Genomic DNA, 19,864 nt, shown 5'->3' with positions numbered 1-19,864 from the left:
TGATTTGTGCACCTCTAACACCTCTGCCCTGTTGCCCCCTGCAGCTCGTGTGAGAACCATCACCGGCGCTGTGTGCTGGGAATGCCTGAATCAAACGGTCTACAAGAGTAGCTTGTTTGGTTGCCAATATTTGTTTGAGGTTCTCATGTGGCATGATATTTTGCAATTTGCCTTTATAGCGAGGATCAAGGAGGCAGGCCAACCAGTAATCGTCATCGGTCATCATTTTTATAATGCGTGGGTCCCTTTTGAGGATACGCAAGGCATAATCCGCCATGTGTGCCAATGTTCCAGTTGTCAAATCTGTGCATGTGCTGGGTTGAGGAGCACTTTCGGGCAAATCAACGTCACTTGTCTCCCTCAAAAAACCTGAACCCGGCCTTGCAACGCCAGCAGTTTCTGTTGCCCCCTGAGAAGCTTCCTCATCCAAAAAATACTCATCCCCATCATCCTCCTCATCCTCCACCTCCTCTTCGCCCGCCACCTCGTCCTGTTGACTTCCCTGAGCAGACAATGGCTGACTGTCATCTAGGCTTCCCTCGTCCTCGGCTGCAGATGCCTGCTCCTTTATGTGCGTCAAACTTTGCATCAGCAGACGCATCAGGGGGATGCTCATGCTTATTATGGCGTTGTCTGCACTAACCAGCCGTGTGCATTCCTCAAAACACTGAAGGACTTGACACAGGTCTTGTAGCTTCGACCACTGCACACCTGACAACTCCATGTCTGCCATCCAACTGCCTACCAGTGTATGTGTATCCTCCCACAAATACATAACAGCACGCCTCTGTTCGCACAGTCTCTGAAGCATGTGCAGTGTGGAGTTCCACCTTGTTGCAACGTCGATGATTAGGCGATGCTGGGGAAGTTTCAAAGACAGCTGATGGTTCTGCATACGGCTGGAGTGTACGGGCGAACGGCGGATGAGCGAGCAAAGTCTGCGCACTTTCAGGAGCAGGTCGGGTAACCCCGGATAACTTTTAAGAAAGCACTGCACCACCAGGTTTAAGGTGTGAGCCAGGCAAGGAATGTGTTTCAGTTGTGAAAGGGCTATGGCAGCCATAAAGTTCCTTCCGTTATCACTCACTACCTTGCCTGCCTCAAGATGTACAGTGCCCAGCCATGACTGAGTTTCTTGCTGCAAGAACTCGGACAGAACTTCCGCGGTGTGTCTGTTGTCGCCCAAACACTTCATTGCCAATACTGCCTGCTGACGCTTGCCACTAGCTGTTCCATAATGGGACACCTCGTGTGCAACAATGGCAGCTGCGGATGGAGTGGTCGTGCGACTGCGGTCTGTGGACGAGCTCTCGCTTCTGCTGGAGGATGAGGAGGAGGAGGGGGGAACAACGCCTACAGCCAAATGTTTCCTAGACCGTGGGCTAGGATGAACTGTCCCAATATTGCTGTCCCCTGTGGACCCTGCATCCACCACATTAACCCAGTGTGCCGTGATGGAGACGTAACGCCCCTGGCCATGCCTACTGGTCCATGCATCTGTTGTCAGGTGCACCTTTCTACTCACAGATTGCCTGAGTGCATGGACAATGCGGTCTTTTACATGCTGGTGGAGGGCTGGGATGGCTTTTCTCGAAAAGAAGTGTCGACTGGGTAGCTCGTAGCGTGGTACAGCGTAGTCCATCGGGGCTTTGAAAGCTTCGGTTTCAACTTAACGGTAGGGCATCATCTCTAACGAGATTAGTCTAGCAATGTGGGCGTTCAAACCCTGTGTATGCGGATGCGAGGATGAGTACTTCCTTTTCCTAACGAGAGTCTCATGTAGGGTGAGCTGAACTGGAGAGCTGCATAGGGTGGAACTAGCGGGGGTGCCGGTGGACATGGCAGACTGAGACAGTGTTGGTGATGGTATTCTTGCTGTTGCCCTACATACAGTGTTTGCTACCACAAACCTGGTGATTCCCTGACGGCTTTGGCCTTGCGAAGAAACCGCCACATTTACTGCAGGTGGTGTGGTAAACGGTGGGCTTACAGTGAGAGAATGGATGTAGCGTTGCTGACTAGCTTCATTGTGAGAGGGTGCTACAACGTTAAGGGACGTTTGGTAGTTAGTCCAGGCTTGCAAGTGCATGGTGGTTAAATGTCTACGCATGCAGCTTGTATTTAGATTTTTTACATTCTGACCTCTGCTGAAGGTCCTTGAGCATTTGTTACAGATGACTGCGCTGATCATTTGGATCTTGGTTAAAAAAATACCAGACTGCACTCTTCCTACTATCGGATACCTTTTCAGGCATTGCACACTGAGCTACTTTAACCAGATGGCCACGCTGTCCTACAACTGGTTTTGGTTTTGCCACACATTTTTGACCAGATACGGGCCTGCCAGATGGAACCTGTTGCGATGTTGATGCCTGCTGCGGCTCCTCCTCCTCCGCTTCAGAGCTACTGCCGCCTGCACCCTGTTCCCCCAATGGCTGCCAATCGGGGTTAATAACTGTGTCATCTATGACCTCCTCTTCTATGTCCTGGGCACCTTCCTCTGGGTCACCGTGTAAGCCGGTGCTATAGCGTTCCTGACGGGGCTTAATAGTGTCATCAGGGTCAGATTCTGGATCAGTACACTGCGAGGGCAATGTTCTGATCTGAGTCAAAGGAACAGCATAATAATCTGGCTGTGCATCTGTGCACTCCATGTTCGATTCATCTTGTAATGGGCATGGCCTGTTAACAATTTCCCTTTCTAACCCACGAACGGTATGTGTAAATAGCTCCATGGAGTAACCTGTTGTGTTGCCTGACGCATGCTTCTCTGTTGTTCTGGGTGAAGAACACAAGGAAGCGACTTGTCCCTGACCGGGAACATCCACTGACGACGCACTGCTCTTACATTTTGCACTTTCCGAGGAGGAGGCAAAAGAGCTAGAGGCAGAGTCAGCAATGAAAGCCAAAACTTGTTCCTGCTGCTCCGGCTTCAAAAGCGGTTTTCCTACTCCCAGAAAAGGGAGCCTTCGAGGCCTTGTGTAGCCAGATGATGACGCTGGCTCAACAACTTGAGACTTAGGTGCCATTTTGCTTTTCTCACTACCACCAGATGCGCCACCACCATCATTACCAGCTGGCAATGACCGCCCACGGCCACGACCTCTTCCACCAGACTTCCTCATTCTTGGAAAAATTAAACCAAACTAACAACCGTTATGTGGTCCTGTACAAGCTGGTAGAAGGTGAACGTAAACTTGTTGTGAATTAAAATCTCCCTTTTTTATGTGTGGGCGAATGCTGGAAAAAATGAGGCCCACTGTATTACACTACACAGTTTGATTGGCAGAAAGAGGCTGGCAGATATGCCACAAACAGGACTGACGCACGCAGATGCACACACTGTCAATAGAAATGTCCCTCTTTATGTGTGGGAGAATGCAGGATTTAATCAGGCCCACTATATCACAGTATATTTTCTGTGGCAAAAAATGAATGACATATACCACAGACAGCACTGGCACAGATTTGGCAAGATTATTCTCCCTTTAATATATTTTTTTTTTATATGGGAGACAAGTGAATAAATCAGGCCCACTATATCACAGTATATTTTCTGTGGCAAAAAAATGAAAGACAGATACCACAGACAGCACTGGCACAGATGCACTGATTGGCAATATAAATCTCCCTTCTTAGGTGTGGGACACTGCAGAAAAATACAGGCCCACTGTTTTACACTACACAATTTCAGGGGCTGAAAGTGGCTGGAAGATATTAAAAAAATAAAAAAGGGACCGTAGTACAATTACTATCTCGCTACAATAATCTCTGAAAAGTATGGCAGGCAGCAATAAAAAGGACTGCTGCACACAAAAAATGAGGACAAACAAATAAGATAGCTGTGCAGAAAGGAAGGAGCAACAGGATTTGTGCTTTTAAAAAAGCAGTTGGTTTGCACAGCGGCGTACACACAGCAACGCAGCGATCAGGGAGCCTTATAAGCTACAGAGCTGTTGCACAGAAATCTTGCCTCCACTGTCCCTGCAAACAAAAGGTGGTGTTGGACAGTGGAAATCGCTACAGCACAAGCGGTTTGGGGGTTAATATACCCTGCCTAACGCTATCCCTGCTACTGACGAAGCGGCAGCAACCTCTCCCTATGCTCAGATCAGCAGCAGTAACATGGCGGTCGGCGGGAACGCCCCTTTATAGCCCCTGTGGCGCCGCAGAAAGCAAGCCAATCACTGCCATGCCCTTCTCTAAGATGGTGGGGACCAGGACCTATGTCATCACGCTGCCCACACTCTGCGTGCACCTTCATTGGCTGAGAAATGGCGCTTTAAGCGTCATTTGAAACGCGACTTTGGCGCGAAGATCGTGTACCGCATGGCAGATCCCACGCTGGGATCGGGTCGGGTTTCATGAAACCCGACTTTGCCAAAAGTCGGCGACTTATGAAAATGACCGATCCATTTTGCTCAACCCTAATCACAATGATAAGTTGAGCCGCCCCTCCAAAAAATGCCTCCATTCTTCGAATGCCAATTTAACAGCTAGGAGCTCCCTATTGCCCATATCATAGTTCCTCTCGACCGAAGAGAACTTCCTGGAGAAGAAGGCTCAGGGCATAAGGTTAGTTAAAGTAGCGGGCCCCTGGGACAACACTGCTCCCACCCCCACCTCTGAAGCATCATCATCAGCAACAAATGGTTTGTACAGGTCAGGTTGTATCAAAATTGGGGCAGATATGAAACATTTCTTCAGAGTTAGAAAAGACCGTTTAGCCAATGAAGACCAATTTTTAACATCCGCCCCCTTACATGTGAGGTCTGTGAGGGGCTTAACTATCTGCAAAAACCCTTTGATGAATTTGCGGTAATAGTTAGCGAATCCTAAGAAGTGCTGGAGTCCTCTGAGGCCCTGGGGTTGAAACCACTCAACTATATCTTGCACCTTCTTGGGATCCATTCGAAACCCCTCTGCTGATACAATAAGTCCAAGAAAAGATAACTCCTGTACAAAGAACGAACATTTTTTCAAGTTAGGGAGAATCAACTGTTTGTCAGAGTTTCTGGAGAATACATCAGAATGTCATCTCAGTAAATTACCACAAAGCGGCCTATGAGGTCCGCAAAAACCACATTTATAAAATTTTGTAATACAGCTGAGGCATTAGTGAGACCGAATGGCATCACCAAATTTTCAAAAAGACCCTCTGACTTGAGAGAGGCAGTTTTCTATTCATCCCCTTCCCGTACCCTAATCAGATTGTAAGCCCCCCGAAAGTTGAGTTTGGAGAACCATTTAGCCCCAGAGCTGATTACACAAATCTGGAATAAGAGGAAAGGGGTAAGTGTTCCTCACCATAATTTTGTTAAGTTCCCGAAAGTCAAGGCAGGGGCGTAAACCGCCATCTTTTTTCTTAACAAAAAAGAAACCAGCACCCACAGGAGAAACGGAAGGCCATATATATGCCCCTTACAAAGGCTTTCAGCAATATACTCCTTCATGGCTAATCTCTCCAGACATGACAAATTAAATAAACAAGCTTTAGACAGTTTAGCCCTGGAAATTAAAGGCCCCGTCTCACACAGCGACGCTGCAGCGATACAGACAACGATGCTGATCGCTGCAGCGTCGCTGTGTGGTCGCTGTGTGGTTGCTGGGGAGCTGTCACACAGACAGCTCTCTCCAGCGACCAACGATCAGGGGAACGACTTCGGCATCGTTGAAACTGTCTTCAACGATGCCGAAGTCCCCCTGCAGCACCCGGGTAACCAGGGTAAACATCGGGTTACTAAGCGCAGGGCCGCGCTTAGTAACCCGATGTTTACCCTGGTTACCAGCGTAAATGTAAAAAAAAAAAAAAACAGTACATACTCACCATCTGTTGCCCGTCAGGTCCCTTGCCGTCTGCTTCCCGCTCTGACTGAGCCGCCGTACAGTGAGAGCAGAGCGCAGCGGTGACGTCACTGCTGCGCTCTCACTTTACGGCGGCAGTCAGAGCAGGAAGCAGACGCCAAGGGACCTGACGGACATCAGATGGTGAGTATGTAGTGTTTGGTTTTTTTTACATTTACGCTGGTAACCAGGGTAAACATCGGGTTACTAAGCGCGGCCCTGCGCTTAGTAACCCGATGTTTACCCTGGTTACCAGTGAAGACATCGCTGGATCGGTGTCACACACACCGATTCAGCGATGTCAGCGGGACCTCAACGACCAAAAAAAGGTCCAGGCCATTCTGACACGACCAGCGATCTCGCAGCAGGGGCCTGATCGCTGGTACGTGTCACACATAGCGAGATCGCTACTGAGGTCGCTGTTGCGTCACAAAACTTGTGACTCAGCAGCGATCTCGCTATGTGAGACGGGGCCTTAAATCAGTAGCACAATCATAGGGTCTATGCAGTGGAAAAGCCTCGGCCTCGCTTTCAGAAAATACATTCTCGATGTCTTTTAGGTACTCCGGAATACCCTCCAGACTAACAGATGACACAAACAGAATTTGCAGGTTCCACACATAAAATTGATTTATAACAGGAATTAACACATTCCGAACCCCACATGACAATCTCGCCCGACTCCCAGATAATGACAGGGTTATGGCGTTGCAGCCACGGCATTCCCAGCACCAGCCCTGAAGGCAGATTGTCCAAAACAAAACATTTTAACTTCCCCACGTGAGAAGCACCAATTTGTAACTAAAAAGACTCAAACATAAAGAATCCCAGCTTGGGTGAGGGGAGATGAGTCAATGGCCACGATTTTGAGTGGGGTCTTGAGCCTGACTATCCTTATCTTGAATTGGGAAACAACACAATTGCTGATCAGATTGATGGATGAACCACTGTCCACCAAAGCTGTGGAAGAAAAATGACAGTTGTCCACCAACAGTTCAACTTTTAGGCTGCTGTCACACTAGCAGTATTTGGTCAGTATTTTACATCAGTATTTGTAAGCCAAAACCAGGAGTGGAACAAATAGAGGAAAAGTATAACAGAAACAGATGCACTACTTCTGTATTTATCACCCACTCCTGGTTTTTGCATACAAATACTGATGTAAAATACTGAGCAAATACTGCTAGTGTGACAGCAGCCTTAGTAACATTTTAGAGCATGAGGAGAAATGTACCTAAATGTCTAGTCAGCTTCCTCGACCACCACCCAAACCTAGTCGTTTCCTGTCACATTGGAGGACTCTGGACAGGAAGGACAATCCCTCTTCCAGTGTCCAGGTTATCCGCAGTAAAAACATAGTTGCATCTCACGGCGGCGTCTCCTTTCTTTTTCCCTTAAGTGTAATGGTACCAATTTCCATAGGCTCTGGAGTGGCACCAGTTCCTTTACAACTGGAGAATAGAGGGGTATCATGCTGCATTACCCCTCTTTCCCGTAATCTGAGATCTATGCGTACAGCTTGGGTCATAGCGTCCTCCAAAGAGTCGGGTGGAGGGTGAAGTGCCAGAGCATCCTTAAGGCATTTGGACAAGCCTCTCCGGAACAAACCCTGCAAGGGCCGAGTGCTTCCCCTTACACACACTCATTACCATGTCCTCCGCCAGGCGCACTCTGTCAGATTCATCATAAATATGCCCCAAAGCTTCAAAGAAAGCATCCACCGTCAATCTCTCAGAGGCTGAGGGAAGATGGGGAAAAAGCCCAAGCTTGGGGGGGCCCCTCTAAGTAAAGATATAACGACCCCCACTCACTGAAACTCATCACCCGAGGAACAGGTTCTTAGGGAAAAAAAAAAGTTTGCACCCCTCTTTGAAGGCTCAAAGATCCTTGTTGTGTCCTGAAAATGTATCCGGAAGCTTACCCGGGGTTTCAGGGGACACCAAGGCAACATCCCGACTACCCCCGATCCCATGTTACCAGCAGAAACTGCCCCTTGCACAGTATCAGCTAATTGCCGCTGTGCATGAGTCATGGTACGCTGCTCCACATTAAGTTTCTGAAACAGCTGAGTCAGGTGTTGGATCTGCTCAGACAATACCTGCATGGGATCCATAACTTCCCCACCCTTCCCCAGAGAAGGAAAGTTAAGAAAATACGGGGTCGGTTATAATGTCAGGCGAAACTGTCGGATGGGCACTTACCAGGGGTTTCAGCAGTCCTGATAGTTAGAGCAGGGAGCCTCCGGCAAACTGTGACAGCTGAACTCACAGCATCCGCGAGCTGGGTGAGATGACAGCTACTGAGCGGGGCTGCAGAAAGCCGAGCGCTGGGTGGGGAGTGTGCTGACAGGACCTGTGGAACGTGACCGCAGGTCAGTGGGGAAAGAGGCGGGGCCTCGCGCTGCTCCTAAAGATGAGGGCGGGACGCTACTGGGACCCCAGGGACAGGGAGAGGGGAGAGAGGTCTGCCAGACACCAGGGGAATAACAGAACACAGGAGGAAGACGGAATCCAAGACAAGCCGAGGTCCGTGAACCAGAAAGGCAAACGCAGTACACAAGGGACAGTCTGATCAAGAAAAGTCAGGGACGTAGCAGGAGTCAGAACACCAGAGAAGCAGATGCACAGTACAGAATCAAAGGACAAAACCACCGCAGGGAACAGAACCGGGTCAAAACCATACAAGCAAGCTAGAACACAGGCACAAAACACATGCACACAGGGGTATAACTGACAAAGCAGGTCACAGAAAGAGACTATAAAAAGCCTCCGAGAAACCAAAAGGAGGCTATTCCGGATTTAACCCTAGACGCTCCAAACAGAATATATCCAACGGACCATGACAAACAGATTCCGCACTCTTGCTTTATAATGTTTTCCTTGCTTTGCACCTTCTGCAAAGCTTTTATAAGTGTAGAAGTACATCAACTACACTTTCAAAATATTTACTTTAATTAAAAAAAAATTCTGGATTCAGTTAGTCATCCATACAGTTGAACGTGGTTATTGCAACATTACGGTGGTATATAAAACTACAAAAAGTGTTGAAAAATATTTCTGGATTTAATTAGTTATCCATATAGTATTTGGTGCTTTTTGTGACATTTTGGTGATCTATAAGGCAATAAAAAAATCTCTTAAAATTTATCTGATTTAATTAGTCATCCATAAAGCATTAGTTGCTTTCTGTTAAATTTCTATGATATATAAGAAAGATATATATCTTGGTACCGTGTTAGCCAGTAGATAGAAAAATATTTAGAATTGAGAATCATCAGTGGTTGATACCTTTTAATGGCTAACTGAAAAGATGGTAACAAATTGCAAGCTTTCGAGACTACACAGGTCTCTTCATCAGGCAAAGACTAAAAGAAATTCTGTAGAATCACATATTTATGCACAACGTAGCACAGGGGGGAAAAAAAAAAAGGAAAAACCATGGATAAGACAGGTGACATGAAGCAGAATTACCATGAGTGATAAACAGTTATGTCTATAAATATTGGGCCAGTTCTTAGATAAGGAATGTTTTATTGTCCTCTGGGGTCTCGTTCTGTTGTGATGACCCCTCATACTCTGAGGGGCAAGTTCCTTAGTTGATGAAAAAAGACATAAATCCGTGCGACACACATATTGCTATTCCTGATGACTTCATTATTAAATTGTATGAATCATTGTTGAACCGCATGGATGCAGTCCTTCAAGCTCATGGAAGTCACACAAAATATGAACTAGCACCACAACTTCATTCACCAATGTTAGGCAACATATATTTGTATTTTAAGTTAATTATTTGTTTGAATATCACATTACTTTCTGTGGGCGACAAAACTTTTGTCTTGCCAAAATCTGACCATTCTGTGAAATATTAACTAATCAATATTTCTGCATTGATGCCAATTTATTTTCTTAACCTAAACCACATTTCGGAGGGTTTCAGCTTTCAAAAGAATAATTTATACAACCAATGGATGAATTTAATGTCAGGTTATAAGCTTTTATTTACATAACATGGATAAGCCACATAACTTCTGTCAGGGAGTGTACATAGTGTATAACCTGCTTTGGGTGAAATTTTTTGTTTGAAATGAAAAAGAAAAATTGGCCTGCTACAGGTCTGCACATTTGGTTGTTCCAAAACTGACTATTGTCATATATACTGTAGAACTTGGTTTGTGTGAAATTCCCATAGTTAGAAATAAATTTAAAAAAATGGCCTGCTACAGGTATACACATTTGGTCCTTTGCTACTTGGTCCCCAGCTGCCACTATTTGTCCTAGTATTTGTCCTGGTGTGGCGTCCCCCCCCCCCCTCCCCTTATACCAGCACGTGTTCACTATGATCACCCATGTCCTTTCCAACATGGTTACTGTGATTGTCCAATTAACGTCCAACACGTTGATAATAGTGTGTGCTCAGGCATGCTACAATTCCCTGACAGCACACTGAGTGATTTTGTGGAGGCTGGGCCCGAGTCCCACCATGGCATGGCACATGTGCTGCCTACACGTAGGATTGTTGGACCTACTTCTATCAGGGTTTCCTCCACATCCTACTCCAGTTCCTGGAGCCCCTACTTCTCATCTATCATCTTTGATTTGCTATCTCAGAGCATGTTGTCTACATCAGCTGGAAGCTCTGCAGCACTGCCTTAGCAAAGCGGAAACAGACTCCTCTGAAAGTAATTTGTCAAGGAGACAAACCACACACCGCTGCAGAGTTATTGAAAGGAATAACAGACCAGACTACAACCAGCTATGGTGGTGTGTGATAATGGGTGTAACCTGGTGGAGTTTCTGAAGGTTGGCAAGCTCACACACGTACCATGCTTGTGTAAGGTGACTGATTGAGGTATTTGTGGGCGAGCTGCTGCTTCTGCACACTCTGGCACCCTACAGACAAAATATGTCCCAGTCCCAGAGTGCTGCTGTGTGTGGGGTGCACCACACTTACTTGTGGCCCATAGGCTTCCATTGTCTCTATGCTCCCATATTCCAGAACCTTCAAAGCAAACAATCCGGGGGACATTGAATTTGTTAAAGTAGTCAAACTTTTATTGGCAGCTTTCGGTCATTACAATAAGGCATATAGGATAGGGCCCAATGGGTTAAGGACTTTCCCACAGGTACTGGACTTAACTTTAGCCCTAATTCTCGGTATGGGCAGAGCATCTCTCTTGCTAACTCCGCTAGCCCTAGGAATTCTTCTCCATCACAAGCAATGCACCCAAATTCCATCACCTCCTGCCTCTGAGAGTTTAAGTCCTTCTTTCCCTCCAGCTCCGCAGGCTTAGAGCACTTACAGGCCCCGATGTTCATCTCAGGGTTCCCAAGCCTGCAGATGGATTTGCATGGAAGGGTTTTTGACAATGCACTTGCTTGAGTAACATACTCACACTTTCCCTAGCAGCCTATTGACTGTGACTGCTGCAGTCACCTCACCACACTTTCTCTAACTGAATGTGACACTTAATGAAATTGGCCCTAGCCCTCAGTTGCTGAAAACCTACACAGTTGCCAGAGCTTCTGATCAAAGTACGCCGCATGGGCGCCCATTTCCACAGTCAGCTACAGCTACCGTCGCTCTGGCAGTGTTGCAGCAGCACATGCAGGTGCCAGCTCACCGACTGGTGTGCGACGTGGCCATGCATTGGAATGCCACACTGCACAAGCTGGCAAGGCTTTGTGAGTGGCAGAGACCAGTTGTGAAATACCAGCTCCATCGTGCTTGTCTATATTCTGGTCAGACTCCGCACATAACTGAAGAGTCAGCATGGATGTATGACATGTTTGCGGTTCTCCAAGACTTTGAGAACTCCACAAAGATCATGAGCAGTGATGATGCCATCACCAGCACAACGATCCTGCTTCTGTGCCTACTTCAACAGTTGCTGCTGACAAACATGAAGCTTTACATGCAGATCAGGTGGAGTTGGAGGAAGACATGAGACATGGAGATACTACCTAGCTCAGCCTCATTTAATATGCTCAGTGCAACAGAGTCTAGTACACACACAAGTTTCCTATGTGGATGGGCTGAGGAGGGGAATGAGTAGGAAGAGATTAGAGGAGATGGGGAATAGTCATTATGGTGGAGACAGGGAAGTGTTGGCTGTAGGGAACTTGGCACATATGGCATACTTCATGTACTGCTGCCTTTCCCGTGACTCTCGTGTTATATTCATTTTAGGCAGAAAAGAGCACTGGTTGTACACCCTCCTAGACCCATGCTTCAAGGAGAAGTTTGCACCCAGGGGTGAACCTAGCCACACTGCTGCCTGAGGCAAACTTCAAAACGGTGCCCCCTCAAACACATATACAGTACAGCCCCCCTATAGGGCTCCCATCTCATAGACAGTCCCCCATACATTACATGAGTGATAGCTATTGTACATTCTACAATAGGTCATAAATCAGACAGTATAGTCCTCTATACAGTATTCTGGGCACCACAGTGCTTTATACAGAATAATGAGCCCCATATATTGCTCCATACACATGCTGCATACTGTATATTGGCCACACATGATGCTCCATACTGTGTAATGGCCGCACATGATGCTCCATACTGAATAATGGCCACACATAATGCTACATACTGTATAATGGCCCCATATGATGCTCCATACTGTATAACGGCCGCATCCATACTGTATAACGGCCACACATGATGCTCCATACTGTATAATGGCCCCACCTGATGCTCCGTACAGTATAATGGCCCCACATGATGCTTCATACTGTATAATGGCCCCACATGATGCTCCATACTGTATAATGGCCCGACATGATGCTCTATACTGTATAATGGCCCCACATGATGCTCCATACTATATAATGGCCCCACATGATGCTCCATACTGTATTATAGCCCCACATGATGCTCCATACTGTATAATGGCCACACATGATGCGCCATACTGTTTATTGGCCACAAATAGTGCTCCATGCTGTATATTGCCCATACATGATGCTCCATACTGTATAATGGCCACACATGATGCTCCATACTGTATATTGGCCACACATGATGCTCCATACTGTATAATGGCCACACATGGTGCTCCATACTGTATAATGGCCACACACAGTGCTCAATACTGTATAATGGCCGCACATGATACTGCATACCGTATAATGGCCACACATAGTTACTCCTACACACGCGGCTGCGCTCCGTACACCTTCACACACGGCTGCGCTCCATACACCTCATACACACCTGGCTCTGCTCTGCTCACCTCATACACACACGGCTCCGCTCCGTACACCTCATACATACGCGGCTCCGCTCCGTACACCTCATCCACATGTTGCTCCGCTCCGTACACCTCGTACACATTCAGCTCCGCTCCATACACCTCGTACACACACTTCTCTGCTACATCCACACTGTAAACCCCTCCTGACCCCACACATAAGGTAGCTTACCATGGCAACCAGCACAGCAGAGTCCTGCAATCCATGGATGTCCCGATCATGTGACCCCTGACTACTCCCTTCCTGTGACCTCATCACAGGTCCTGTGCGCACAGAGCAGCCAATAGGTTCTGGGTTGTGAGCAGGGGTGCGCGCACCGCACTAGTGACACTCAGCAAATGTCAGGGATTATGGAGAGTCGGCACCACGTGTTCTGACTGCCGCCCCCTGTCTTTCAGTGATGACTGCCGCCTGAAGCAAAGGGCTCAACTTGCCTCATGATAGCGGCGCCCCTGTTTGCACCTCTCCCTCCTGAGATGGAGAGGTATACTGAAATGGTGATATACCAGAAGGCCAGAAGGAAAAGATGTTGACACAAATTCTCCATCAGACAACACTAGCAGCAGGGGGCAGCTTGCCCATCCAAGGAGGCAAGGCGAGTGAGGCACACACCATGTACAGCAGATGCAGGGGTACACTGTCAAAGACCTGGCCCAATATCATGACACCCTCTTAGCGTCTAGGCCCTGATGACTGGGTATTTTTGACAAGGATGGAAACGTTTTTAAATAGGGTCAAGCAATAACTGGCTTACAAAACAAGCATACTCCATAATTCCTCTGTGACGTTCAGATATTGGGTCTCAAAGCTGGACACCTGGCATGATCTGTCCCTCTATGCCTTGGAGGTGTTGTGGTTTCCTGCGCTAGCATCTTGTCTGAGCGAGTTCTTAGTGCCGCTGGGGAATCATAATAGACTGGCGCTTTCACCTATCAACAGAAACTGCTGACAGGCTCATTCTGCTAGAAATGAACAAAGCCAGGATTAGACCCGGCTTTTTCACACCACCAGATGACAGCAGTACTAGAACTACACTTTGTTCACAATATTTGAATAAGGTAGTACAGTTGGTGCCTTCAAGTGTGTATGAATGACCCCGCTTTTAATTTTTGGCACTTGGCGTATAGCTTTATGGGTTTACAAGTACCACTGCATGACAATTTGAACAGAATGTGTAGGAGAACCTCCCTTAAGTCTAATACAGGGTGTATCGGAGTCCTTAATTTTTGTCTCTTCTTGCTTTCTTCATAAATTACACTGAAATTTCCAGTTTTTGAATTAAAAAAATCAATTTCGGTTTACTTTAATTGATGATTTTTTTAATAAATACTTTTTATATGCAAGTCATTATATAGTAAAAGTAAAGTACTTTTTTCCCTGTAAACTCTTAATTTCTCTATTCTTGAATGACTTGTGTGAGTCCCTGCAGCCGCATGTTTTGCGACTGTTAGACAGCCACAAAACGTGCAAGAATTACCAATCCACATACTCTAATTACTCCAGAGAAGTTTCACCATTAGTTACTCATGTTTTACTGATGAGGACTGTTGAGTTTGATCATTTCAGTAGATGTTATTTTCTATACTCAGTTTTTGATTACAGTAGTTAGTTCCCGAAAGACTTTGATTTAACCACTAACCACAGCCAGTTTTATCTTCCTAGTCAGGTCTCATATTTCAATTTTGACATTTGTCACTTTATGTGGTGATATCTTTGGAATTCATCAAAAAGTGTAATAGGAAACAAATGGACCTTTCAAATAATTTTACAACTTCTCTTGAATCCAACAATACCCTAGATACAGTTGTACACTACAGTCTGGGCACATGGTGGAGTTAAGACGAGAAGGAGCGCCATTTAGCTTTTTGAATGTAAATCTTGCAGGAATAGTTTGGAGACACAATATATTGGCGGCACTGTTCATGGTCACCTGGCAACTTAAATATGGCTACTACGAACAAGCTTGGCGCGATCTACTACGTTTTCCATATCACAGGGATTGCCTTGCTCATCTTCCTTTAACCCCTTATCGACCAGAGGTATTTTTGGTTTTGCATTTTCATTTTTTGCTCTTCCCAGAGCCATAACTTTCTTATTTTTTGGTCAAAATGGCTATGTGAGGGCTTGTTTTTTGCAGGACGAGTTGTGATTTTGAACGACACCATTGGTTTTACCATGTCTCGTACTCGAAAACGGGAAAAAAAAAATTGCCAAAAAAAAGTGCAATCCCACACTTGTTTTTCGTTTTTGCTTCTTTATTAGGTTCACTAAATGCTAAAACTGACTTGCCATTATGATTCTCCAGGTCATTACTTGTTCATAGACACCAAACATGTCTACATGGTGAAAAAAAATTCCAAACTTTGTTTAAAAAGAAAAAAATTAAAACAAAATTGTGCCATTTTACGATACTAGTAGTGTTTCCAATTTTCGGGATCTCGGGTTGGGTGAGGGTTTATTTTTCGCGTGCCGAGCTGACGTTTTTAATTATATCATTTTGGTGCAGATACGATCTTTTGATCTCCCGTTACTGCCTTTTAATGGAATGTCGCAGCGACCAAAAAAAAACATAATTCTGGTGTTTTTACTTTTTTTCTTGCTACGCCGTTTAACGATCAGGTTAATCCTTTTCTTTTTATCGATGGATCTGGCGATTCAGAATACGGTTATACCAAATATGTGTATGTTTGATTTTTTTTAATTATTATTTGAACTGTTATATATTTTTTTATGATAAAAACTTTTTTTTTTTTTTTTTTACTTTTGGCATGATTCAATAGTCTTCATGGGAGACTAAAAGCTGCCATAACTCGATCAGCTCTGCTAGATACAGGCGATGATCAGATCACCTGTATGTAGCAGAATTACTCACTTGCTATGAGTGTCCACCACTGGGTGGCACTCATAGAAATCCAGCAGTGACAAACCTAGAGGTCTCCAGGAGAGTTCTGGTAGTAATGCCAATGCATCGGTGACCTGCCATCACATTACGGGGTCACCGGTGGGTGAGATTTCTGTCCATGATTACCGGAAGAGCATGTTAAAATGCCTCTGTCAGCGTTTGACAGTGGCATCTAATGGGTTAATAGCTGCGGGTGGATCGCGATTCCACCTGCGGCTGTTCTGGGCACATGTCAGCTGTTCAAAACAGCTGACGTGAGTGGAAAGATGTGGGCTCACCACCAGTGCCCTCATCAAAGGCAGAGTGTTCGACAGCGGCGTACTATTATGCCCATATGTCAGAAAGAGGTTAAAAGATATACACAGATTTGGACTGATATAGAGACCCCTAGGCTTGGGCCACGTTGTTACCTGCTGTTCTGTTGTGAGAGATGGGAAGAAGAATAGTTAGGTTGCCGGGTCAGAACCAGGAAGGCGAAGAAAATGCCAAATCAGAAGATGCAAGAGTAGTCAGTAAGGGGGCCAGGGTCACAACAGGTAACAAATTCAGAAGTAGGGAGCTTAGAACAGAGAACTGAACCAGAGGAGAATAAGCTTGTATCTGGCACCTTCCAGCAGAGCTGACATTGCTGGATTGGTTTTTAGAAGCCATGTTGCTTTTCAAAAGGCTTTGAGCCACTAATAATGTGCAAATCTGTTTTTCCACTGACAGATGATGGACCTGAGTGGGGACTTTTTTTTTTCAAATTAGTATAGTTTTAATTGGTATTATTTTTGCCTACAATACAGTTTGGTGGCTTTTTATTCGAGCACCACAATCTACTCGTGCATGTTATGAGGTTTTCGATTAGCCTATGGACTGTCATTGTCTTGGTAAATCAATATTTTTGCATAACTTGCTATTTTTACAGACAGTTTAAGTAGAAATGTTCAAAAATATAAGTTAAGGATATTTTATTAAAAATTAATAACTGATTTTATTCTTGGCAGATGACTGTACCAGGAGAACAGAAGGACAGCTGATGTCTTCAATTTTTAAATCAGATGATCTTGAGATTCCACAGGAAACAAATAAAGGGACTGCCATTACTCCAAACACACCATCATCCCTTCACAGCGATGATCTCTCATCTGATGCTTTCAAACATGTCCTGTCTTCTGATTCATTACAGACTACTAAGGAAAATCAAAGTCACAAATTAAGCATTCAAAAACTAACTGCTCATAAAGCAAAAAAATCATTTTCAGGGTTAGAATATGGAAATCATTTTCCTTCTGAAAAATCTTTACTGAAACATCAAAACATTCATTCAGTAAAGAATAACTATTCTTGTTCCAAGTGTGGGAAATGTTTTAACAAGAATTCAAATCTGATTACTCACCAGAGAATTCACACAGGGGAGAAGCCATTTTCATGTTCAGAATGTGGGAAATGTTTTAACAGGAAAATGAATCTTGATAGACACCAAAGAACTCACACAGGGGAGAAACCATTTTTATGTTCAGAATGTGGGAAATGTTTTACAGTGAAATCAAATCTTCTCCAACATCAGAGAACTCACACAGGGGAGAAGCTATTTTCATGTTCAGAATGTGGGAAATGTTTTAACAGGAAAATGAATCTTGATAGACACCAAAGAACTCACACAGGGGAGAAGCTATTTTCATGTTCAGAATGTGGGAAATGTTTTACAAATACATCACGTCTTAGCACACATCAGAGAACTCACACAGGGGAGAAGCCTTTTTCCTGTTCAGAATGTGGGAGATGTTTTACAGAGAAATCAAGTCTTGTCAAACATCAGAGAACTCACACAGGGGAGAAGCTATTTCCATGTTCAGAATGTGGGAAATGTTTTACAATTACATCAAATCTTAGCGCACATCGGAGAACTCACACAGGGGAGAAGCCTTTTTTCTGTTCAGAATGTGGGAAATGTTTTACAAAGAAATCAAGTCTTGTCAAACATCAGAGAATTCACACGGAGTCTTTTTCATGTTCACAATGTGAGAAATATTTTACAACGAAATCAAATCTTATCACACATCAGAGAAATCACACAAGGAAGAAGCTATTTTCATGTTCAGAATGTGGGAAATGTTTTACAAATACATCACATCTTAGAGCACATCAGAGAATTCACACAGGGGAGAAGCCTTTTTCATGTTCGGAATGTGGGAAATGTTTTACAGAGAAATCAAGTCTTGTGAAACATCAGAGAATTCACACAGGGGAGAAGCCTTTTTCATGTTCAGAATGTGGGCAATATTTTACAAGGAAATCAAGCCTTAACGCACATCAGAGAACTCACACAGGAGAGAAGCCTTTTTCTGTGCAGAATGTGGAAAATATTTTGTGAAGAAATCATCTCTTCTTTTTGACCAGAAAAGTCTCTTAGGGGAGAAGCCTTTTTTATAATCTTAATGTGGTAACTGTTTTGCTTGAAAATCAACTCTTAATGAACATCAGAGCAGTCACACAGGGAAGAAGCTTTTTTTCCATGTTCATCATGTTGGAAATGATTTACCCGACAACAACCCCATGTCATTACCCATGTTTGGCCTCGTTAAAATAAAAACACTCATCTCGGCTTTCGTGCCGGTGCCATTCCAGTGGTGTCGGGACTTACATTCCCAAGGCTCACATGAGGTCGTTGCATCACATGAGCCCTGCTCCCAATCAGTGCCAGCTTTACTGTCCCCAGGTGCCGACACCGCTGGAAAATGCCAGACAGAGAGAATCCATTATCATACCTATAGCGTGAAAAATGAATTACTGGAAAATCATTTTATTGACCGTCAAAAATAACTCAGAAGGGGAGAAACAATATATATATTGTTATTGACAAATTGTACAAACAAAAAAATGTAACAGACAGTCGTATAATTAAATAAGAAAGGGAAATTACTTTACAACTTACCATAGTTTTTTGACTGTAAGACACTATCATGGAAAACCTTAAAATCCATAAAGCAATGCCTGCCTATAAGCCCCAAATCAGAAGATCGCTGACTCCAGCTATGTCATGTTTACTATCTATATGGAATCGCGCTAAAAAGCATAGTGGTGATCTTGAACTTCTGCAGTCTTCAGGAGTGATGCTATTGTTATTGTTGGTAATTATATAAAATCCTGAAGGGCTGAGAACATCCCACTACTCAGCCCACGTGAGGTCATCAAGGAGGGTAGTCTGGGTGTAACTTAGGTGCTGATAACAGGTCAAGGTTAATTAAGATCTGGGTTCATGCAGAAAGATATACTGTATATCGGTGTATGCACAATCCCTCTCACTGGACATTCCCAATCAAAGTGCTCTCCTTCCCTAAGCCAAATCATGTCTGTGATCACCATAGTAAGATTCCTGCTTTAATCTTGTTTATTTTATGCACTGCATATGCTGTATTGTTTGTCCCCTTTGTAAAATTTTTTGTATTTTTTTTATAAACTCTGCCTATCATTCTGGATTACACATAAAATTTAATAGTTCTGTCCCTTTTATTCTGTAAGCCGCACCCTGAAGCCATATGCTACCAGAAATCAGGCGTCCAGTCAGCCTGTATAAATAACTGTTGGTGGCAGCAAGTTGTTCTTGGTTTAGCATGGAGTTAGCAGTGACCCGGGGTATATATACAGTCCATGCATTGAACTGAGGGGTGTATATACCATACGCTTATTGTTATTTTCCCAATAACAGTCCTATTAGTGGAAACAGCCTGAGGCCTGCTCTCTTAATCGTCCGTCAATCGCGTAATTGTTCGGAAGATAGGAGCAGCAGAGAGCTGTTCTTGACAGAAAGATAACAGTGCGCAACCTCTGAGGTGGTGATATTTGACAATTGGTGGTTGTGGAGGGATTCTGT

The 19,864-nt window shown here is 44.7% G+C and overlaps 1 protein-coding gene across 1 annotated transcript in view; it reads left to right on the top strand.

Moving 5' to 3' along the window:
* LOC143768065 (uncharacterized) overlaps positions 1-19,245 on the top strand; it is a 75,618-nt gene extending 56,373 nt beyond the window's left edge. Inside the window, exon 7 of the mRNA XM_077256739.1 lies at positions 16,995-19,245. Coding sequence (XP_077112854.1) covers positions 16,995-18,364 — 1,370 coding nt within the window. The 3' untranslated portion in view covers positions 18,365-19,245. The remainder of the gene's footprint in view (positions 1-16,994) is intronic.
* Positions 19,246-19,864: the final 619 nt, after the last annotated feature.

This window comes from Ranitomeya variabilis, chromosome 4 (genome assembly GCF_051348905.1).
Source record: "Ranitomeya variabilis isolate aRanVar5 chromosome 4, aRanVar5.hap1, whole genome shotgun sequence".
Classification (NCBI taxonomy): Eukaryota; Metazoa; Chordata; class Amphibia; order Anura; family Dendrobatidae; genus Ranitomeya; species Ranitomeya variabilis.
Note: the sequence above shows the minus strand (reverse complement) of the source record. Positions and strands in the feature narration are given on the sequence as shown.